Raw genomic sequence first — 23,317 nt, 5'->3', positions numbered from 1 at the left:
GGGGCTGCGGCGCTGCTCGGTGGAGGTGGGGGTGCCTGGGGTCCCCGGCCCTCACGGGAATCACAGGTAAACACAGGAAGGAGAGCAGACAGGAAAGCGTGAGCGTGCTTCCAGGACCGGGCTGGGGGGGCTTTTCGGAAGAGGGGCTGATAGACCGAGGTATCTGAGGCATCTCTGTCATCCTCCCATCTCCACCTCGTGCCCTGTGTTCCCCTTAGGGAGCATGGGTGTGCCGCCCTGGGTCACTTGGCCACTCAGTGGCAGTGCCAGGCTCAGCACTGAGGTGTCCTCAGGCTGGATTGTCCAGCCCCAGTGGGGACTAGACCCACCCGCATCTGGGGGCCTCAGCCAGAAAGCAGAGCCAGACCTAGCGAGGGGCTTCATGGGAGACCAGAAACGCCTCCTGCCAGCACTGCCCCCCAGTACTGTCTCCGGCACTGCCCTGGCTCCCCCCATTACGGCCTCCTCCCCCAGCACTCCCTCCCCCATCCGCCTCCTTCTCCTCTGCCCCCTGGAGGCAGAGGTGGGAAGTACAGTCCAACCCATTCTTACCCCAGACCACCCACCACAGACACCCCGCCTCGGGGAATGGCCTTCCGGGGGACCTAGGGGTCCTGAGAACCATCTCCCGCAGCCCCCTCCTTGAGGGGTGCAGGGCACTGCTCTGGGCTAGACAGCGCGTCACAGACCCCGACTGCAGTGGGGTCTGGTACTTGCTTTTATTCCCACTTGCCGATCGATGCAGAGAGTGGCTTTGCCGGGTGCAGGGAGGGGCCTCCTCCAGGCCCTTTTCACCCCCTCTGGGTCCTGCGTAGCCTGGCTCGGGCGTCCCCATGCCTCGGCGCCAGCCGCCAGGAAAACGGGGATGTTCCACTACACTGTCGCTGCTCCCAGCATGCACAGGATGAAGCATCGGTGAATTAGCAGGGGGGTTCATTAAGGGCAGGAGGAATCTGGACACGCAGAGAGAGTCCATATCTCCTGGGCAACTGCCAAGGTCGTGGGCAGCTGGCTGGGAGCCCTGCGGTTCCCCCCAGCATCGGTCAGCATCAAGGACGCGGGCTCCGGGGGCGTCCACTCTGGAGTATCATCGGCCAAGAACAGCAGAACTAGGGGCTGGAGCGAACGGACAGCAGGCAGGGGGTGTGTGCCCTGCACCTGGTCAATCCGGGTTCTGTCCACAGCACCCCATAGGTTCCCTGAGCCCTGCCAGGAGGAGTTCTAAGCATAGAGCCAGGAGTGACCCCCCAAGAGGCTCCGGGTGTGACTTACAAACAAACCATGCAACAGAACTAATTCCAACTCCCTGATTTTCAAATGCATCGCAGGGCTTGACCTATTCTAGGCGTGTGGGACAAGGACTATTTGCAAGCGATTAGCCCCCTTCGGAGTGGCTTTCCCCAGAGTGAGCCGGCCCACCTGGCCCTCAGCGAGACGTGCATAAATCAGCGCAGACGCCCATAAATCCAACAGTCGGCTTACGCAAAGACGGGTCATAAATATTAGAAGTTTCGGAGTGCCATAAGGGGGCGAGGCAGTGGGCCGGGCTGCTGCTGGCTTGAGGGAGAAGGCGTGGGATCAATTAGCGAGATGATCGGAGCAGGTTGTGCAGATGAAACGCAGAGGCGCCTCGGCACAGCTGCCTGCCGTCCTGCCGGCACGAGGAAGGAGCACAGAGAGCCGATGCCCCCCCCAGCCCTCCCCTTGGACAGAGAGCAAGTGCCTCTCCCCTCTCTCCTGCCCTCTGTCCGCAGGGGAGCTGCCTGTTGAAAGCAGTCGAGCGGCGCCCTGGGGAGAGAAGCCCAGCCCTCGGGTTAAGGGAGATCAGCTATTCGGAAGAAAACGCCGCCGCTGGCTGGCGTGACTCGGAGCTCGCTGTCCCTGGGAGAGGGGCTGTCTGAGCACGGGAAAACAGCACCGCGCTGATGCAGAGCCCGCCTGGCAAGCCCCGCGCGTCTGTGGCATCCTGGGAGTGCCAGGCGCTGCCTGAGCCCGGATCCCAGCCTCAGGCGACTGCCTCGTCGTCCCCACTCCGGGTGGCGCCAGCCAGTCACGGGCAGAACCCAGTGCCGCCGCCCTGGCCCCGTGCCCGGCGGGTTCCCACGGAGCCGGTGTGTGTGCTGGGTCTGTGCTGCCGGGCGTCTCCCCACGGCCACGCCTCCTTCCTCACACCCAGAACCAAACCCCGCCGCCCCCAAGGGTGCTGCTGCTTCCCTCCGCGCTACGCGGGGGCCCAGGTCACGTGGGGCCTCTGAGGGGCTTTCGGGGAGCAATAAGGAAAGTCTTGATTTTCTCTCTGCCCTCCCTGAGGGTCAGGATGTAGCAGCTGCTGAGAGATCGGGGTCCAGGAGGGCGCCCCGAGTGGGTGCACATGAGGTCCGGCGGGTGTGGTTCACGCCTTTACGCCCTGCGGCGTCTGTGTCTGTGGACGGCGCTGCGGGAGTGGGGTGGCCTGTGGCAGGAGCAGAATGTTGGCTAGGGGACTCGGAGTCTGCTGCCTGAGGCCTCCCTCCAGTCAGAATTCCCCGCCCCCCCCCCCCACGGTCTCTCGCCACCCCCATTGTCTTCCAGCCTCCTGTCGGAGGTCCCTATAACGCCCCCGAGTGTCCTGAGACCGCAAGGCAAGTGGGCCAGGGTCTCCGGGGTGCAGGTGTGGCACGTGGGCCCGGGATTCTAGTTGGGCACTTGACTCCGTATCCCTGGAGAAAGGCGGCCTCGAAGCCCGGCTCACCAGCTGTGCCAGTCCCCTGGGCTTGTCTCCCAGGCACCTGAGCGTGGGTTTCTTCACCAGCAAATGAGTTGACCTGCGCCTGCTGGTGCCATCCTGGGCTCACCCAGAAAGCGCCCTCTGACGCCACCCAAGTGTGTCCAGAGCATCCTTGGAATCCCCCCATGTGCTCAGTCCTGCAGGTGACAAAGGCTGCCTGGCCCCCGCGCTCCCTAGGACCCTCAGAGCCACAGGCCTGCCCACGGACGGGGACAGCGGCCTGCCCAGCCCAGGGGGGCCTCCACTTCCAGCTGTCCCCACCCTGGACCCGGGGCCTGGTCCCACCCGCACCCCCACGCCCTGGCTGTGTGTGAACCTTGTTCTCTCTCCGTCTCCAGGGACGCAGGCCCGGCTACTTCTCCTTCCTGGACCCGTTCTCCCCGGGCGTCTGGCTCTTCATGCTCCTCGCCTACCTGGCCGTCAGCTGCGTCCTCTTCCTGGTGGCTCGGTAGGCGCCTGCCCGTCCCGACACCGCCACCTGGTGCCCGCCTCCGGGAACTGCGGGGAGGGGGTGGGGACAAGGGACCTGCCGCCCTCTGGCCAGCTGTGGGCCTGGCTCTGCCCGTCCACCAGTCCCTGCTCCTGCTCCCTCCTTGGGTGCCCGAGGAAGGAACGGCCCAGGGCCCGCTGCTCTCCACCCATCCCCCGCACTCCGTCCAGTCTCCGTGAGGGTCCTCAGAGGCAGCGCTGTCCTTTGGCCGCCCCGGTGCCTGGCTCTGCCAGGATCCGCTGCAAAGTGCTGAGTGACAAGAAAACAGCAGCCACGGAGCCCTGGATGGCACAGGAGTGGGGCGGGGGGACGGGCTGCTGCGTGAGGGCCTGGCGCCCCCAGCCCTACTCTGCCCTGCAGACACAGCTGCCCCCATGGGTGTGTGCCCCCGAGGGAGGAGGTGGGTTTGCATGTCGTGCGGAGACCAGCGGTTCAGAGTGGGGGTCCAGGAGAACAGGCCCCCTTGCTGCCCGGGGCAGCCCCTCGCCCCCAAGGAAGAGGGCGAGCCCACTTGACGCGCCACTGGGGGCGCCACTGATCCCTGTGGCCCTCGGAACCCAGCTCGGCCTCCACAGGGCCCAGAATCACACGGGCCGTCCAGATTGAGAGTTCTGGGTCTGCACGGCAGCGCCCAGTGGTCCTCTGGGGTCCAGTCCAGCTCGGCCGGGGGAGCTTCTCTGTGCAGTAGCCCCGGGCAGGGCGGAAGAGGAGTCAGCTTGGGGTGAGGGGACTGAACCCCGGGCTCTGCCAGTCTCGCCTTCTCTCTGGAGACCCATGGGGGCGTCTGTGTCTGCAGGGTAGAGTCTGGCTGAGGTCGAGGCTGGCGTGGGGCGAGGCCTCACTCCTGCCTGGGCCGTGGGCAGAGGCTGCTGTGTGCTGCCCTCCTGCCCCTCCGCTGCCACCTGTCCCCACCCGCCTGCTGAGCTCACAGGCATCTCCCAGGAACTACCCAGGAACTGTTGTCGGCGACGAGCCCGGCACCGTCTGCCACCTCCCCCTGTACCTCGGCACTGTCTGCCAGCGTTTAGGCAGCCTCCGCGTGGGCGCTCGGGCCCCCTCTGGAGGGACGCCCGGGACCTGGCAGGCCACTGGCAGGCCACTGGCAGGCGGGCAGCTCTATAGAGGCCCGAGAACGGCTCACGGGCTGGACCCTGCCGTGCCCCTACTGGGCCCCACACTTGGCAGCACCCCAACCCCCTGAGGTTGAAGGGACCCTTTGCCCTGCCCTGCACCCACCCTGGCCTCCCCATGCAGTATTAACAGGACGGCCCCAAAGCCGCACCGAGGGTCCAGCTGCCCTGAGTGCACGTACAAACCTGAGCCCCGTGAGCAGGGCTGCGGGGATCTGGCCACTTCTGGGGGTGGCAGGGACTTACAGGGAGTGAGGGCTGAGTGGACGCTGGGCAGCTGGAGTCCAGGGCCCTCGGCCCCTCCTTTCCCAGACTGGCCTCCCGAGCATTGCCCCCTGGGCCTGGCTGGATGGTCCAGGCATCGTCAGGAGTGCTGCCCAGGGAGAGGCCGAGTAGGATAGGCCTGCAGGGTCCCCCACACCTAAGATCAGCACTCACAGCCCAGATGCCCACTGGGAGCCCTGGGCCTCCTCCAGAGTGCAGAACCCCAGGCCTGGCCTGGGATGAATCTGTTCTGGGAGTGGGGCCTGGGCCGGGGAGTCTTTGACAGCTGGGGACCACAGACTTGGGCCAATGAGACCACTGGGGTCCCCAGAGCACAGCGTGGTCCCCCCTGGCTGCCCACAGGCCCAGCCACACCTCAAACCCCCACCAGACTCCCTGAATCTGAAGCTCAGGAGTGGGGCGGGGGGAGGCCCAGCAAAATGTGCGTACGGATTATTTTTTTACTTGTCCTTTTAAAAAATAAGGCATGATTTATGTGGTACTATCGCGCTACAATTTGTGGAAGGTTTTTTTTTTGGGGGGGGATGGAGGTTGAGGGGGAGGTGTGGGCCATACTGGGTGATGCTCGGGGGTTGACTCCTGGCTCTGGGCTCAGGAATCACTCCCAGCAGTGCTCCGGGGACCCTATGGGGTGTGGGGGAGTGAACCCCGGACAGGGGCATGCAAGGCAAACGCCACCCCCACTGCACTATCACTGTGACCCCCGATTTGTGTTTTTAACGGGGTCATAATTGGTGGGAGTGGGAGTGGCTAAAGCTGGTCTGTTCGGGGGTCTCTGGGCGCCCGTCCCTTCATGCCGTCCCCGTCTTCCTGCAGGCTGACGCCCTACGAGTGGTACAGCCCCCACCCGTGTGCCCAGGGCCGCTGCAACCTCCTGGTGAACCAGTACTCGCTCGGCAACAGCCTCTGGTTTCCCGTGGGGGGCTTCATGCAGCAGGGCTCCACCATCGCGCCCCGGGCCCTGTCCACCCGCTGCGTCAGTGGCGTCTGGTAAGCGCCCCCCGGGGCGGAAGAGGGGTCCGGACCCCTTGGGCGCGGGGGAGGGGGATGGCAGGGGTCAAACTGGCCCTGCTCTGGGCTTCCTGCCCTGGGTGTGAACCAGCAGGGCTGTTGGTGCCCTGCCAGCAGGCGGTTGGGGGTGGGGGTGCAGGGGGCACCTCTCCACCTCTAGAGTATAGAAGCAGGAACGTAATGCAAACCCCCTCCCCCAATCCCCGACTCCCAACTCCCACCTCACCACCAGGAAGCTGCCGGGGCAGATTTATGCCTACGATTTATGCAAACTGGGCAGAGCTGCTGTGCCCCCTCCCCAGCACCTGCTTGGTCAGCACTGCAGGGGGCAGCGGGCGGGGCCAGACAGTGTGGACCGCGGCTCTGTGGCTGAGACCTTGGGAGCTCGTGGACAGCAGGCCCAGCCTGGGCCACACGCACGGCCCTTCTCTCCCGCCCCTCTGGGGCCCAGAGGCCCTGGAGGTGGATCCCACGGGTGGGGCAGTTCTGCAGACTCAGGCTCATGCGTCAATGGAACTGCATCCAGGGTGTCGGGAGCGAGCCTGCAGGGCCCACGTTCCCCGTCCTTGCTGGACCTGCGTGTTTGGGTTTGAGAGGCTGGGTTGCTGCCCACCTGCTGGGCCTGGTGAGTGCGGGAGGGAGTGGTGGACGCGGCACCCTGGGCTGTGGCCAGCAGGAGTCAGCACTCCCTGGCCAGGGGTGGATTTCCCTAACGGGTGATGGTGCTTAGGAGTGGGTTGTCCCCGGTGGGGCACACACCCTGTGTCAGCGGGGCACCCAGAAGGTGACCAGGTGGGTGAGCTTGAGGAATCAGGCCTCCCCTACCCTGGTGGGGAGGGCTAATCACAGGTCTCTGGGAAAGCCTGAGGGCAGGTGTCGGCAGCTATGGGCTTGATCTCTCCTGGGGTGGGGGCGCATTTCTCCTCCACACTGTGCAGTGTATTTCATTGCCTGCTCCCCCTGCATGTCAGCTCCCAGGCCCAGGGGTCCCCACCAGGGCAGTGGGCTGGGACTGTCACCCACAGACTCAACCACACTCTGAAAAATGGTCTCCAGGTGGCCTGATTCCTCAGCTCCCAGCCTCTGTGTGTGTGTCTGTATGTCTTTGTGTCTCTGTGTCTGTGTGTCTGTCTCTCTGTCTGTGTGTCTGTGTGTCAGTGTGTGTCTGCGTGTGAGTGTCTGTGTGTGTGTCTCTGTGCGTGTGCGTGTCTGTGTGTATCTGTGTGCGAGTCTCTGTGTATCTGTGTCAGTGTGTGTCTGCGTGTGTGTCAGTGTGTGTGTCTGCATGTGTCTCTATGTGTGTCAGTGTGTGTGTGTGTGTGTGTGTGTGTGTGTGTGTGTGGCGGGGGGCCCTCCCCACCACCAAGGACACCACCCTGGGGTGTCAGTGTACCCCAGGGCCTTGCTGAGTTCTTGCTCATTAGATCCAGGCCACCTTGGGCCAGCGTCCCTGGGCAGCCAGAGGCCGGGGCCACTTCAGCCGAGCCCGTGATGAACTGCAGGTGGATAATGAGACTCCCAGGCCTCCCTGGCATTGTGGGTTCATGGTCTTCCCAGGGGAGCAGGCAGAGCAGAAAGGGCTCTGCCTTCCCGCCCCCCTGGCACCCCACGCTCCCTGACCTCCATGGCCCATGCAGCCACGTGGCCGTCCCGGGTGGAACAGAGCGGCCCGAGGGAGGTGCCCGGCCAGCTCTGAGGTCAAGTCCACACCTGGGGCTCATTAGCCCGGAAGCCACTTCCCAGGATCACTCGGGCCCTCCTGCTCCTCTGGGGCTGTCGGCAGAGGGGGCGCAGGCAGGAGAGGCAGCAGGGCGGGATGCTGGGCAGGCGTCCTGGTGGCCCCAGGGCCTGTCCAGGTGGGGATGCAGAGAAGGCCATGGCTGAGGGAATCACGGCTCGGCCCGAGGGCTTATTACCGAGTCTCTGAGGCTCACAGCCCGCGGAGGGCCAGTGAGCTGGGACACATGGGCTGTCCCCGGCGGCTCACGTGGGGCCTGTCCACTCCTGTCCACTCCGTCCTGTGGCAGGTGTTTGGCTGGCACTGCAGAGAGCTTGGTGACAGGGACAGCACCGGGTGTCCACTCTCAGCCGCCAGCCCCCTGGGCTGCGCCTACCCCAGTCTCGGCGCTGGCAGAGGACTTGACTTGGCTCCTCCAGTGCCTCCAGCACCCCCTGCCGGAGTCACAGAGCGAGTCTCCCTGACTGAGCTACCAGCAGCCGCCCTCTGTTTCCAAGTGACCCGTGGGCGCTCAGGGCGGCTCCTTCCCGGCCTTCCGGGCCCTGCCAGAGGCTGCGTGTCGCCTGCCAGCCTCAGGGAGCTGCTCTGAGGAGCTGGATTTGCCCGTGGAAAGTGACTTGCCTTTTCTGGGCCTCAGTTTCCCCACCTGTGAAAGGGGTGGGAGTAAGGACTGTAGGGAGCCCCTGGTGGTGTGTGTGGCTCCTGGCCTTGTGGTCAGGGGTGGGGGGAGGGTGCCCAGCACCAGCGCAGGACAAGCCCCCCGCCCCCACTCCGGGCCGTGCACAGGTCACTGTCACGTGACCCCCTCCCAGAGGTCCACTCATTGCTGCCCAGGCCTGTGCCCGCCTCTCTCCCACCCGCTGAGTGCCCCATCGGGAGAGGGCCTCCCAGTCTCTACTCCAGTGGCCACCTCAGGCTGGGGATGCAGGCCCAGTCCCCTCTCCCCCCCCACCCCCCCACCCCCCCCGGCAGTGGCGGCAATGTCCTGGCCTCCTCCCGCAGGTGGGCGTTCACGCTGATCATCATCTCCTCCTACACGGCCAACCTGGCCGCCTTCCTGACCGTGCAGCGCATGGAGGTGCCCATCGAGTCCGTGGACGACCTGGCAGACCAGACGGCCATCGAGTATGGCACCATTCACGGCGGCTCCAGCATGACCTTCTTCCAAGTAAGCCCGCGGCCGGCTGGGCGGGGGGAGCCGCGTGGTCGACCCCACCGCCCGCCGCGCCCCCATATCACCTTTGCTAGGGCCACGGGGGCCCATGTGGTTGCAGCACCCTGCGAGGGGCCCACAGAGGCCTTTGGGTCAGTCTCGGCCATCCCAGGGCCACGCCCGAGTGAGCGTTGACACGCGGGGCTGCTGTGGTCTCATGCTTGTCCCGTGGTGTTGGGTGTCGGGGCTGTGTGACCCTCGGCCCTACCGGCTCTTACCGGCACCCGCGCACGGGAGAAGGCTTGTGTGTGTGTTTAGGCTTCTCAGGGCAGGTCGAATTGTAAACGCATGGTTAGGCCGGGGCTGGGGAACCTTCTCTCTGTTCGGATGCTTAGAGCATCTTTCTCGGGCCGTACGGACCGTGGGCAGCCAGTAAGGAGCACAGTGTCCGTCCCGTCTTAGACCCAGTGGCCTCCCGTGCATTATATGGTCCATAGACCAGCCACTCCCTTCTCCGCCCCCCATCCCCCTCTCCCGTGCTTGCCTTGGGCAAAGCAAGATTAGAACAGCATGCCCAAAGGCAGCGTGAGGACACAGGCAGGGACGAGGGGCCAGCACCGCCCCGGGCCCCTGGGGCCCCCCTCCGCTAGCCTTCCAGAGTGTCCCCCGTCAGGCTCCAGCTGTGACGGCGTGGGCGCAGAGTCAACGGTCCCCAGGACCAAGCACCAGGCCAGGCAGACAAGCAGCCATGTTGCACGTTAGAAGCTCAGACCTCTTGCGCCAGGCGATCCCTGTGGAACGTCTGCTGCTGCCCACGTCTTGGGGCCTGCTGGCCTGGGCCTGTGAGGTCAGCAAGTCAGGGGCTCAGAGCCCCCAGCAGCCACTCGGTCTAGTCCGTGTTTGTCAGATCACAGCCAGTGTCGAATGTGTGAGTGACGGGGGGGTTGTGGGGAAGGGGAGGGTTTCTGTAGAAGTCTTGAGCCGACTGAGCTCACTGCCCCTGACCTGAGGGACGAGTGGAGGACACTGCTGCTGGAATGTCCCTTCTGAGAGGCCGGCTGTGAGTGCCCGTGATGCAAGACCAACCCTCTGGGCAGAGAGCAGAGCGTTCGCAGAGCCTGAGCCCGCTGGCGGCTCCTTGGTCTTCCGGAAAAGGCAGCTGAGGGCAGAAAGGGGGCTGCAAGGAGGGGGGTCACGTGGCCGCGGGGCCCACCGTCCCGGGACCAACCCCGCCGCCTGTCTTCCCGGTTCCCCGCAGAATTCCCGCTACCAGACCTATCAGCGCATGTGGAACTACATGTACTCCAAGCAGCCGAGCGTGTTCGTGAAGAGCACGGAGGAGGGCATCGCCCGGGTGCTGAACTCCAACTACGCCTTCCTGCTGGAGTCCACCATGAACGAGTACTACCGGCAGCGCAACTGCAACCTCACTCAGATTGGGGGCCTGCTGGACACCAAGGGCTATGGGATTGGCATGCCAGTCGGTATGCAGGAGAGGAGCAGCCTCGGGGGGGCCGGCTCGCTGTACCCGCCGAAGGCAGCCCCCTGTCTCTAGCACCGCGGGGTCTAGGTGGGCGCCCACCGGGCGGGCTCCCGCTCCCCGGCCAGCGGGTCTGTCCTTCAGTGCCCACTGACACCAGCACGGGGTGATGCTCTTGGGCGCCGTGGGCCTGTGCTTCTCCTACCCCCGCCGGCTGCCCTGTGGCCAGTTCGCTGTTGATTGGCATGTCTGCCCGCCCGCGGGAAGGAGGCACGAGAGCCTGGCATGGGTTCCAAGGCATTCGCTTTGCTGGCAGTGGCCCTGGTCAGCCGTGGAGACGAGATGGGGCGCTGATGCAGCTAGGTGGCCCTGGGAACAGGCCACGACACTCGCTCGTGCAGGGACTCAGAGTGTCCTGGGTGCCTCAGAGTCACTTGTTCCCCCCCACCCCCCACCCCCAGCACCCCATCATCTCCTTGGTGGAGCTGGAAGATGTCTGGCTTCCGGAAAGTTGTCCCTACAGACAAGCATGCCCTGCAGAGGGGGACGGTCATGCCTGACTGCTGCCACGGCCTGGGGAGGGCTCAGAAGTCATGGCAGGCTGTCCCAACACGCCTTTCCCCCGTCACCCTGACACCCCCCGCAGGACAGCAAGGGACTGGCCCGGGGCTGGCAGGTCCTGAGTGCAGGTCCGCCAAGGCCAGAAGCTGGACCTGGGGCATGCCCGGCTTCTCCTGTCCGTGAGGGCCCTTTGCCAGTCCATCGAGGAGACAGACTGTAGACCCTACTGAGGTCTGCCCGGGAGAGAGGGGCTCGTGCCGGCCTTAAGCGCGGGGGGAGGCCTGCTGGGCATGGGAGGGTCAGGCACAGAGCGAGGGACGTGACGGCCAGGAGCAGGGGGCAGGTGTGGAGAGAGTAGGGCAGCCTCCCGCCAAGGAGTGGGGGGCAGAGATCGCCAAGGACCACCCAAGAGTGGGGGGCTGGGACACTTGCCAGCCTCCCCACCTGACACCACCTCCTCCCAGTGGCCACTGGAGGCCGGTGTGTCCAAAGGCTGGCCTCCTCCATCAGCCAGGACTCTCGCGCCTTGCACTTGATGTGAGCAAGCAGAGCTGTTTCTGCCACGGGGGGCAGCCTCAGTCTGTGGACTCTGGTCTGGCAGCAAACATACAGGATGAGGGAACGGGCCAGGGCCCGGGGCTGGATGCTGCTTTGCCTGTGAGGCCTTTTGTTCTGAGCAGCCCAGCCGTCCCCTAGGCTCTCTGCCATCCTCGGGCCTTCCCTGGGCTTCCACAGGGACCTGGACCCCTTTGTCCTGGTGACCTCTTACCCCAGTCTGGGCTGGCACACAGAGATCCAGTTCCATTCGGGTCTATTTTCGGGTATGAATTCCTGAAGCCAAGCCCCTAGACTCTTCCATTAGGGGAAAAAAGGTTTTGGTTTTGTTTTCTGTGAAGAACTGTGAGGGCGTGTGTGGGTGAGACAGGGGGAGCGGCAGGGTGGGGGGAGGCGGCCCCAGGGTCCTTGCACTCGGCAGGCAGCTGTGGGTGTGCGAGATTCAGTGCACCCCCCTTGCCCCATGCCCCAAGGAGATGGGAGACTGACCTGACCCCCAGGGTGGGGCTCTCCTCCCCCGGGGGCCCTTGTGGGCGACTCAGGGTGGGGGTGAGTCTAGAGAGTGGATACAGGCTTGAGGCCCCTGGATGCGGGCCAGAAGCTTGGCATCAGAGCCCCGTGGCAGTGCCATGCCTGAGGTGATGACACACAGTCGTCCCAGCCGGACGTGGCCACGGGCTGCAGGTGCCAGTCCAGGTGGAAGCAGAAGGCCCTGCAGAGCAGGGAGAGGGAACAGCAGCCAGCCAGGGGCTCGGGCACGGGGCAGAGGGCCACGCAGCGGGCACTCACCTGTGTCGCGGACTCTCTGACCCCCCAGGCTCCGTCTTCAGGGACGAGTTCGACCTGGCCATCCTCCAGCTGCAGGAGAACAACCGCCTGGAGATCCTCAAGCGCAAGTGGTGGGAAGGGGGCAAGTGCCCCAAGGAGGAAGACCACAGGGCCAAAGGTAAGGGGGCGGGGCACGCACGACACACCCACACTCACACCTGCACTCACATGCACACGCACCCGTGCACACGACTGGCACACGCACATACATACACCCAGGCACATATGTGGGGCACGCACGCATACACAAACACGCATTCACACACTCACACACACTCATACACGCACATACACACACACTTACACTCACGTACACACACATGCACCCTCACACACTCACACACACCTGTACACTCACATGCACACACACATACTCATGCACAGGCACTCACACCTGCACACACATACACCCGTGTACATATGTGGGACACATACGCACATGAACACAGACATTCATTCACACATTCACACTCATACACTCATGTGCACACACATTCCTATGCATATGTACTCACACTCACGTGCACACGCATGCACCCTCACGCACTCATGTGCACCTAACACTCCTACATATGCACACATAGTCACTCATACACATGCACTGCACACACACTCACACACACACACACTGTCCACTCCCGGCATTGAAGACATATCAATAACAAGCCCCGAGGGAGTAGGGGATACAACTGGATGCTGGGGTACGGCATCCCCTGGGCCTTAGCATGTTGTGTCCCACGGCCCCCGGAGGCCTGACCTCCACTCTATCTTGGGCCCAGCTACCCACGCCCGTCCCCTGCCCAGAGAAGCCTTGTCGTATCCCCTGCTCCCTGCATGCAACCTGCTGGGCACATGCCACCCTGTACAGGTGGTGCCATGCCAGTATTGCCAGTCTGTACCAGGCAGTCCCAATCTGTGCCACCTGAGTCAGGGGCTGCCATGCAGTACTAGTATTGCCGTCTGTTCCAGATGGTGCCCATCAGTGCCAGGTGTGCCAGTCTGTACCTGATAATGCCACTTGGCCAGCCTGTACCAGTCAGTGCTGACCCTGCCAGACAGTACCATCCTGCCAGGTGATGCCAGTCTTTGCCAAACCTGTGCCACGTGGTGCCAGTAGGTGCTAACCTGTGTCATACGATGCCCGCCTGCCAGTGCAGTGAAGTGCCATGTGATATCTACCCATGTCAGGTATCAGGTGATACCAGTCTGTGCTGCCCTGAGCCGGGGCACGTTCGCTGGCCCTGTTGGTCGTCCTGGTTTGTGATGGGAGGGGACAGCAGCGTGCCCAGGCAGCGGGCACACAGGCCACCCTCATGGCTCCCTGTTCTCCAAGCCCCGCCCCTGCCATGCGCCATCTCCGGGTGTCGGGTGCCCCATGGTGGGGCTGTGGGACCGTGGAGATGGGGCCACGAGAGTCATGAGGGGCAGTGCCCTGGGGTGTCCTGGGCCCTGCTGGGGAGGCTGGAACCGAGGGTCTTGCTGGCCAGCCGGGCCCGGGGAACAGGCCCCTACGCGGAAGCCCCCCAAGGTCCCTCCGTTCCTCATGCTCGCACCTCGCACTCCTGCTTGCGCCCCACGACCTGAGCCGGCTGTGTTGTCGCAGGTGCGAAGCGGCACCCCCGACCTTGGCTCAGTGCCAGCTGTGTCTGGATCCCGGGGAGGCCCGGCCATAGGAGGGTGAGCCCCGGCAGGCTGGGCGCGGGTGCTGGGGCAGGAGGTTCGAGGGGTCTTGGCCGTTCCGGGGACAGTGTTGGCCTTGGAGGAGCAAGGACTCCACTTACCAGCTGCGGCTTCCCAAGGGCCTTCTCTGCGTTTCTGAGGGTGACCATGCTCTCTGCGTTGTCTTGGAGGGGCAGAGGTCAGTGCCGGGAGCCAGCTGGGGAGGAGAAGACTGTGCTTCTGAGCTGTCCGCAAGCTGCCACTGTAGGGCTGCCTGGAACACCCACTGTCCTTGCCACAGCTGGCAGCGCCCGGCCAATGCAGTGGCCCATGCAGGGGGCCATGTGACGAGCTCCAGGCCAAGGCAGGAACCCCTGGCTGGGGAGGAGGGGTCGCGGCGGGGTCTCTGTCCCACACATTCGCCATCAGACGCCCGAAGTCTCCTGTCAGACGCGAGGCCGTCATCTCAGGCTGCTTTTCTGGCACAGCTGCCAGTGATCGTTGTCCCTGGCGTAGAGCTGCCGACTCCCGGTGTGCCTGCAGGAAAGGGCAGGGACCCGGGGAGGCCTCTGAGGGGCAGGGCAAGGGTATGCTTCTACTTTTATTTTTTGAGGACTTCCGGAACCCAGAGCCACTAGGACTGTGGCTGCATCCAGAAGAGGCCACTCAAACTGTAGCGTCCAACACAATCCCGTTCCCCTCTGTTCAAAACAGCTCTGAGGAGAGGGGCGGGTTCTGTGGGGCGTCCGCTCCATTAGCCCAGCCCAGCTCTCGGGCCAGATTCCAAGGGGGGTCCTGACCCGGTTCAGGCGCGTTGCCTAAGTGCCACTGTGTCGCCCTGTGGCTGCTCCTCTGCCGGTTTCTCTCCCGGCCTCTGGGCTCTGGGACCACCCGGCTCCATCCACAGCTCAGGATGGAGATGGTGGCCAGCTGGGGAATCTCTCAAAAGGTGACAGGCTTCCTTCCGAGCTGTTTCCTTCAACTTTTTCCTTCCCGAGACCCTGGTTTTATTTATGTGCTCACTCCCATAAAAAAGAAATCTCGCTAACCCCTCACAGATGCAACCCTGTCTGGGGAGTTGCATGGCCGTGGGCTCTGCAGAACAGTTGCTAGACCGAGGGTGGTCGGTGGATTCCAGGGTAATCGAATCCATTTATCTGGAGAAGCACAAGCTCAATCAACACTGGGCTTCAGAGGCACAGAAACACACCCGCCGGGCTGTGAAACCCAGGCTTCCCTTCGGGGGTGGAAGAGAGCCCTATGGCCCGGACTGTGAAAATCCTTAGCCACGGGAAGTTGGCCGTCAGGCTCCATGAGACCGGAAGTGTGAGACACGTGGGGTGCCGAGGGGAGGGGTTCTCGGACCTAAGTCTCCCCTTCCTTCCCCTGGAGGTGGTCCCAGAAGAGGTTCCCGACTCTCTGGGGAGAGGCCAGGCTGGACACCTGAATGTGGGTGTCGAGAGGCCACCAGGGAGAGATGCTTCCAATGGGACGTCTGTCTCCCCCGTCCAATCAGATTGATTGTTGGGAGCAGAGGTGAGGGAGACCTGGCCAGGGGCCTCCATTCAGGGACAGGGCAGTAGGCTGGACCTGGAGCCAAGCCGGAGCCAGTAAATCATCGCTAGCAGCATCTGCCGACACGCGTTCGAGGAGAGAAGGGGGTTTTACATGTTGAAGGCACAGTCAGGCCATCGGGATTCTCCCCCCAAACCCCCCCCCCCCATGCCGCCCCCATCACTCAGGCCTGGGGAGGGAGTTCCAGGAAGAGACTCGGGCCCTCTAGCGTGTTTGCAGAGCACCATTGTGGGATGGAGGTGAGGATGCAGTGTCCATACTCAGTCTGGACCCATTCACGTCCCCTTGCTGGTCAGCACTGCCCCACCCCCACCCCAGAGAAGGGACCTGCCCCAGGCATGTTGGATTCTGGGCGGGAAATGGGCAGGAGGCTTCGAGTCAGTCTCACAGAAAAGCTCGGTGTGGTGGCTGCATGGATGGAGGCTCGGGACCCCGAGGCAGCCCCTGGGGAGTGGGAGGCTGACCGGGGAGTAGAGGTCTTCCTGGAGGTGTCCAAGCTTCCGTTTCCTCGACCATCCATCTGGGCTTCAGCTCCTGCAGATGTTAGACATTACTCCGGCTTCTTAACTGAGTGACGCTGGGGGATCTTTCTGGGACGGGGCTTGTGTTTTGAGATGTGGGGCAGCGGCCCACGCTCTGGCCAGTCACAAGCGTTAGCCTCTCCCGTCCCTCTTCTGTGTCCTGGTGCCTCTTTCCCAGCTCAGCCGCCACCACCACCATCTGCAGGGTCCGCGGGGTGCCTGTGACAGATGTCCCCGGCCATGCAGATGGGGCAGCAGATACCCGGCTTCCTGGGTGCCCGCCCTGCAGAGGAGACCGATAAGGCGACTTCAGGAGGACTCTGTCGCCTTTGCAGAGATGCCCCGTGGCCGGTGACACTCTGGTGGAGCAAGGGTTGTGTGTCCTGTGGGTCGGTCCTCGGAGCTGGTGGGTATGGAGCTTGGCTTCTGTGTTATGCCCCGTGGGGGCCCTGGAAAGGCCTGCTGGCCAGCACTGTCAGCAGAGTGCGTCCCTCATAGAACAGTCGCCCCTGCCTGGCCTCTTCTCACTGTCAGTGGTCCTTGTGGCCACTGTCCCTGTTTCCCAGGCTCCACAGGCACTCAGAACCTGACAGTTGGCGTGCAGGTTTTGGACCCGAGACGAGACATCTCTGCAGGCAGGGAGGGTCTGTTTGTGGTGAGCACTGTGGGCCGAGCAGCAGGGTGGGAGGGTGGAGCCTTGCATCTGCCCAGAGATTCTTTCTTCCAGGACGCCCTTGGGCTTTAGGGATCAGGAGCCGAAAGACCCCCAATGGCATTTGTGGAGATGAGAGTTACCCCCTGCGGCGGCACAGTCCCTGACCCAGCTGCGGAGAGGCTGGCCTCCCTCCCGGGGGTCTGGCCTTCTCACATGGGCATAGCTGAGGCTCTGAGACTCAAGGTGGGGAGCAGAGAGACAGTGCAGCAGGGAGGGCTCTTCCTTGGCCCGTGGCCGACCGGGTTCGAACCCCAGCACCACATCTGGTCCCCTGAGCACCGCCAGGAGCAATCTCCGAGCTCAGCCAGGGGTGACTCAAAACACGCAACATCCCTTTGGAAATCCTCCGTGTGGACAGGTGGCCCCTGCTGGGACCAGGGGAGAGGAGTGGGAGGGCAGCAGCCCGGGGCTCCGCCTCGTAGGTGCTGCGGCCTCTGGGGTGCAGGCAGGTAGGGGGGTGATGTGCGCCTGACAGGGAGGAGAGATGGGTGACGGTGTTCCTGTTGCCTGCTGAGCTGCTCCCCACACCATCTGCCCCTGCCCGGACTCTGCCGGCTCCCACTTTCCAGGTGGTTCCTGACAGCATGAGGGGTGTGCAAGCCTGGCTCCTGGGGAGAGCCCCCTTGGGCGGGCACCCCCCTGTGACTCGGGTTCCTCCCGCTGCTGTGACAGCCTCAGCTCCTCCCAGAGACCCCCCCCCAACCCCCGGCCCATCGAGGCAGTGACTCCAGCGCAGCCATTCTGCCAGGGGTCACGACCCCTCCACTGACGGTGTGTCTGCTGATGCCGCTTATGATCCGAGTCTGATCAGGCCCTCCCTGGGCCTCCTGCCTGTGTGTCCGGGCCAGAGCCCTGGGCAGGGCTGTCACGCTGTCCAAGGACTCCACCAGCTCACCGGAGGGCTGCATGGAAGGGGACGCAGCTGCAGGCCAGGAAACTCTCTGGAGGGGCCTGGACTGGGGAGGGGGGATAGCAGGGAGAGGAAGGCGAGGAGTGGGTAGGTGTTTGGGGGGGTCCGCAGGCCCTGGGCATCTGCAGGGACAGGGAGACAGGCTGGGGGTGAGCCAGAGAGGTGAGACGGCGCCAGGCCCGGCTGAGCAGTTGGAAGGGGGAAGGGGACAGGGATGGGGCTTTACGGAGAGTCCAGGTGGCAGGCAGGGGTGCGGGTGACAGGGTCGACTGTTCCAGAAGGTTCTCTCAGATCTGGAAGTGAGCATTCCCGTGCCTCAGCATCCCACACTGATTGGCCACCTGAGGGACGGAGGGTGGTTCTGGCAGCACAGGACAGAGCACCTGAGTTCCAGGACTAAGGAGCTGAGGACAGGAGGAAAGGGGGGTTCAGATCGGGTCGGCCCGGCTTTCGTTGCCGCAGGCTACCGAGGGCTTCTCACATCTGCAGCTGCGTGTGCGACCTGAAAAAAAAAAATTATTAGCACCAAACGCCAAGAGAAAACTGCAAAATTAAATTAAGACATGTTTAATTAAATATCTCCAAAATGTAACAGTGTTTCAACTTCATTAATTTTTAAATTTAATATTCATAAAAGCTTCATTCCATTTAGAAACAAATTTGGGGATGCAGTCCTTTTATTATTTTTTTTCCCCGGGTTTTACAAACATTCCCTTGTATGCACCATGATGGTTGAGAAATCACAGGCAGAGAGAAATTAACTGTTTCTTTCCACTCCTTCACCTGGGAGGCAAAAAAGAAGAAAAAAAGTGTTTCCATCCAGACATTTTACACAAGACGTGGGTGGGTGCACTTTCTCCTCGTTGCTTTCTCAAGTAGGATTTGGGGCCTTGGAACGTCAATGTCCTAAGGGCTGTGGAGTGTTTCCCCAGTCTGGTCTGGAGGAAGAGAAAAGTGCTCAAGTAGCCAAGGGGGGAGGGGGACAGGGGCTGGGGCGGCCGGAGGGGATATGGAAGGAGGGAGGGTGTGAGGGGGAGAGGCCCGGCCTGGTGGCAGATGGGGAGTCCTGCTCCTTCCTTCTCTGCTGGCCGAGTGATTGACCCCCATACAATGTTCCTCACCTGGAGACAGCCAGGGCCTGGCAGTGATGACCTCCCGGCTCTGTCCCCTGTCCCTTGCCCCCCCCTGGACTCTCCGGCCACCCTCTCCGCACCAGGCGTGCGTAGGAAGCAGCTGCTTCCCCAGGCCTACGCCCCAGTTCTCCCCACACCTAAATCAGAGGCTGAACCCCGACCAGAAACACGGGTTCCCTCTCTTCAGCATCCCTTGGGCCTCCCCCGCTCTCGTTCACCTGGCCTGAAGCCGGCAGGTGAGGGCAGGTGTGCGACGCAGGCTCGGAGGCAGACTCTCCCCGCGAGTCTCAGCCGTGCTCGGGTTCTTGTGTCATCCGGAACAGACGCTCCCCTTTTCACAGCACTGCTGGGGGCGCTGTGTAGGCTGCAGGCCAGAATCCACAGCGTCTGAGTTCGTGTCAAGTGGGGATCCTCAGAGCCTCCGAGGCCGATGAGCACTGGGAAATGAGCACTGGCCAAGAACTCTAACAACCCAACAGAAACCAGCACCCGCTGGAGCCTTGGGTAGGGAGCCCCATGTCTCCACCACGCTGAGGTTTTCTGCTCCTGTCCCTGGCTCAGCTTCCTGGCCGGTGAGACATGAGCTCTCCTGGGGAGATGCAGCCCCAGCCCCCGGGACCCCCCCAATGGAGCTTCCATGCCCACACACCATTCTGGAGGAGCTCAGGGCGCGGGCTGCCGTCTTGACGTTCTCCTGGATAAAGGCGGATATTTTTCTCTCATAACTGTGACCCTCCGTTCAATCAGAGTTCTCTGTGTGGGTGATGTTCCTCTAACACTGAGGGGTCTTGACCCAAAAACTGCTGTTTGTGTCACAAACCTCAACTCCGGGTCCAAGGTCGTGGGAATGAAAACACCCAGTGAACCGCAAACTACAAGTGTGTGGCCAACCCCGTGATCTACAAACCATGTGCATGTGGCCAAGGGCGGCTGTGACACAGGATGGATAGAGCTTAGTGCTCTTGGGCCCTGCCTCCGAGGGGCCTGCATGCAGACCGTAGTCCTGGCTGGGAAACATGTTCTAAAATGCAGACTCTCGGGCCCCTGTCTCCAGAGATGATGATGCCAGGGGTCTGGGGGAGGCGCTTAGAATCTCTCTCTAACCAGCTCCCCAGATGATTTGAATGGCAGCTAGGCCTGGAAACCACAAGTTTGAGTTCAGTCTCTGGCACCAGAGAGACCCTCTGGGCACCACTGGGAACTACCCTGGTAGCCCCCAGCACCTCTGAATTCAGAGAGAGCCGTACAGAGGGGCCCTGGTATTGAGCCATCTGGCCTGTCATCCAGTACCACTGGGTGTGGCCCTCAGGAGCCCTGAGCATCACTTGGGAGCTTCTCTGACTGTTAGCACTGGAGTCCCCTGAAAAACATCACCTTCCAAATTAGCATTTTAGAGATGTGTGGGAACAGAGAGGTAAGCCATTTTTCTAGCCGTGGCTTGGTTAAATAAGTGCTTTAGCTCGTCCCAAATGCCGTCTAGAGGCATTCAGAATGACCCAGCAGTTGGCACACCACCGTAGACTCACCACCAGTACAGCCGCCAGCATTACTATACCGTCTCAACCCCTGGCAGTGTAATTGTTTACTTTATACCAAAAAGGTTAGGGACACACCAAAACCTGCATGGTGTGTGTGTGTGTGTGTGTGTGTGTGTGTGTGTGTGTGCCTATGCTGTGAGACTGAAGGTTCATAAGAGGCACCTGAGACACAGGGTCAAGTCAAGCAGGGTCTGTGATGGGCCCAGGCAGGCTGGTGTGTCCAGGACAGATCAAGCACGCTTTCCTTAGTGAGAGGAAATCACGGGGCAGGTGTGGTGGGTACATGCAGAGTTTGAAGGCAGCATTTTTAAAGGAAAATTTTTGGAATGGAAAAAAATAAGCGCTTATTTAAAAGAATAAAAACACTGTCACTGTCCTCCCGTTATTCATCGATTTGCTCAAGCGGGCCCAGTAACGTCTCCATTGTGAGACTTGTTGTTGCTGTGTTTGGCATATCGAATACACAATGAGTAGCTTGCCAGGCTTTGCTGTGCAGGCAAGATACTCTCGGTAGCTTGGTGGGCTCTCTGAGAGGGGCGGAGGAATTGAACTTGGGTCGGCCGGGCCGGCCGCGTGCAAGGCAAACGCCCTACCGCTGTGCTATCGCTCCAGCCCATTTAAAAGAATAAATAAATAAAATAAATAAACATGAAACAAACCCACTAGGGCGATGGGCCAGACTCTTTAGGAAGCTTCTCAAATGCACGAGTGTTTAGGCATTGCATAGCCAGAGGCTGAGGCAGGTTTTGCCTGACCCTTAAGATGATTCTCAGGTCTGGAGTGATAGTACAGTGGGTAGGGCGTTTGCCTTGCACACGGCCATTCCGGGTTCGATTCTGAGCAAGAGCCAGGAGTAACCCATGTGTATCACCAGGAGTGACCCCAAAAGCAAAAAAAAAAAAGATGATTCCCCCACCCCAGACATCCCTTTGGGGTCCCCTCCTTTTGAAACCATAAGTACCCCTTTAACTCTGACCTATGCTTGTTCTTTCCCCCCAGAAGAACAGTTGAGCCTCTCAGACTTAAGTTCTGGTTGTCTAACTGAGAGTATCTCGGGTAGGGTATTGGTAGCTTTCAGTTCTCTAAGCGATTTGTCTGTTTGCCACGGCTTTCCTCACAGGACTGGGAATGGAGAATATTGGTGGAATCTTCGTGGTTCTTATTTGTGGCCTAATCGTGGCCATTCTTATGGCGATGCTGGAGTTCCTGTGGACTCTCCGACACTCAGAAGCCACAGAGGTAACTCAGAGGGGGCTGGCTGGCAGGGGTTGAGGGGTGGGCCCCGGGGCATGCTGCCGTTCAGACAAAGCCCTGCAGTGGGAGGTGGGCGCCCCCCTCCGCCTCCCCCCCCCCATCAGCCCAGTGGAGAGAATCATAAGTCCCACGCCAGGGGTGGGGCAAAAGCACCCGTACTCGGTCACACGGCCACAGAAGAGACACAGACCCTCCCTCAGCGCCCCCGATCTTGGAAACAAACAGCCCGGCAAATGTGTGACACCTGATTCAGAAGCAGCCGAGCCTCCCGCCGTGGAAGGATGTAGGCCCAGCAGAGAGAAAGTGACGAAAATGCCCTCCTTCCCGATGGGAGCGGTGATGGGCCTCCACTTTCCAACACCCCGAGCCTTGGGAGCGCCACACTGCCCAGGACCTGCGGGAGCTCAGCCCCGCACTGGTGGCTGGGACCCAGGGGCCCTTAGAAATGGCGTGAGGGTGAAGAGCCGGAGAAGCGGGAGGCGTCTGCCCTCTCTTCCCTCCGTGCCCGAGAAGGCTGCTCACTCTGTGTTTGAGTTTGTAAGCGCTCTGGCCCCCTGCCTCCAGCCCTCGCTCCTGGAGCCCCCTGAACGCTTCCCTTTGGAGCCCTGTGGCCCGTGTTGTTGCCCTGCACACTGGCCACGGTGTAGACGACTGCGGTGTAGACAGGTGTGTGGCACCTGGCTGTTGGAGGGGGAGGCCAGAGCAGGAAAGGAAGTCCCAGGGCGCTGCTTCTGCCAGGTATGGCCGGTGACACCCCACCACCCCGTCCTTCCCTGCAGGTGTCCGTGTGCCAAGAGATGGTGACTGAGCTCCGCAGCATCATCCTGTGTCAGGACACTGCGCACCCGCGCCGCCGCCGCACCACCAGCGGCCCCCCGCCCCGGCCCCCCGGCCCCGAGGAGCGCCGGCCACGGGGCACAGCCACGCTCAGCAACGGCAGACTGTGCGGTGCGGGGGAGCCCGAGCAGCTGGCACAGAGGCTGGCGCAGGAGGCCGCGCTGGTGGCCCGCGGCTGCACCCACATCCGCGTGTGCCCTGAGTGTCGGCGCTTCCAGGGCCTGCGCGCCCGGCCCTCGCCCGCCCGCAGCGAGGAGAGCCTGGAGTGGGACAAGACCACCAACAGCAGCGAGCCCGAGTAGCCCGCGGGACGGCAGCGAGACCGAGACGGCGGCGCCAGACTCGGCTCCACGCGGCACACGGCTCGGAGCCCGGAGCCCGGCAGACACGGTGCCCGGCCGGGGTGTCCTCAGGACCAACGGACACGCTCCCGGGGGGCCACACGGACCAGCCTCTCCCCGTGGGTCTTTCCCTTTGGCCCAAAGAAGTATGTGTGTGTATGGGGGGTCCCTGCCCAGGAGGGTTCGCCAGGACAGCGGGATCCCCTGGAAGGGTCCCTGTACCCCACGTCTGGCCCGTCACCGGAAACATTAAACTCCACAGGGAAGGCTTTTCTTTTCTGCATTTGTACACTTCTGTTTCAGGCTTCTTCGTGTCCCCCTGTCTCTCTCCCTCTCCTCCCCGCCTTTTCCCTTTGGTTTCTTTTCCGTCCTGCTCCTGTGTGCTGGGTCTTGGAGGGGGAGGCTGGAGTTGGGAGTGGAAACCATCTCATGGGCGCCTGATCCTTGGTCCTGAATTTGGGGAGAGGGGTTTCGGGTGCATTCCATTTCTGGTGCTGAACCCCCCCTGGTGTGTGGCAGAGAGGCCTTGGGAAGTGGGTGTCAGACGAAGCCTCTGAGACACTGAGAGGCGGGGGTGTGGGCCGGGATGTGTCCTGTCCTGCCTTTCCACCGTGGCTTTCCCTGGCAGGGGTGGGTTTGATGGTGGGTGGGTGAGAGCGGAAGGCAGCTCAGAGCTGGATGGAGGAGTGGGGGGAGGACTTTGTTCATCGGCAGAGGGGCGGCCTGTTCTTCCCAGCAGAGGAAGAGGGGGCCACCCTGTGGGCATGATGCCCCTGTGCCAGCGGCGTCTCTTAACACCCACACCTGCCTGTGAGGCCAAACCTGCCTCCACTCTC

At 62.4% G+C, this 23,317-nt stretch overlaps 1 protein-coding gene across 2 annotated transcripts in view; it reads left to right on the top strand.

The window, feature by feature from the left end:
- Nucleotides 1–22,481, top strand: part of GRIK4 (glutamate ionotropic receptor kainate type subunit 4) — a 221,149-nt gene extending 198,668 nt beyond the window's left edge. For both annotated transcript variants that reach the window (XM_056108186.1, XM_056108187.1), the window contains 7 exons: nucleotides 3,106–3,215; nucleotides 5,489–5,662; nucleotides 8,424–8,589; nucleotides 9,833–10,058; nucleotides 11,988–12,116; nucleotides 21,170–21,288; nucleotides 22,083–22,481. In XM_056108186.1, the coding sequence (XP_055964161.1) occupies nucleotides 3,106–3,215; nucleotides 5,489–5,662; nucleotides 8,424–8,589; nucleotides 9,833–10,058; nucleotides 11,988–12,116; nucleotides 21,170–21,288; nucleotides 22,083–22,442 (1,284 nt within the window). In that variant the 3' untranslated portion in view covers nucleotides 22,443–22,481. The remainder of the gene's footprint in view (nucleotides 1–3,105; nucleotides 3,216–5,488; nucleotides 5,663–8,423; nucleotides 8,590–9,832; nucleotides 10,059–11,987; nucleotides 12,117–21,169; nucleotides 21,289–22,082) is intronic.
- Nucleotides 22,482–23,317: the final 836 nt, after the last annotated feature.

This window comes from Sorex fumeus, unplaced genomic scaffold (genome assembly GCF_029834395.1).
Source record: "Sorex fumeus unplaced genomic scaffold, SorFum_2.1 ptg000198l, whole genome shotgun sequence".
NCBI classification, from domain to species: domain Eukaryota; kingdom Metazoa; phylum Chordata; class Mammalia; order Eulipotyphla; family Soricidae; genus Sorex; species Sorex fumeus.
The sequence above is the reverse complement of the archived record's forward strand: the minus strand, read 5'-3'. Positions and strand labels throughout refer to the sequence as shown.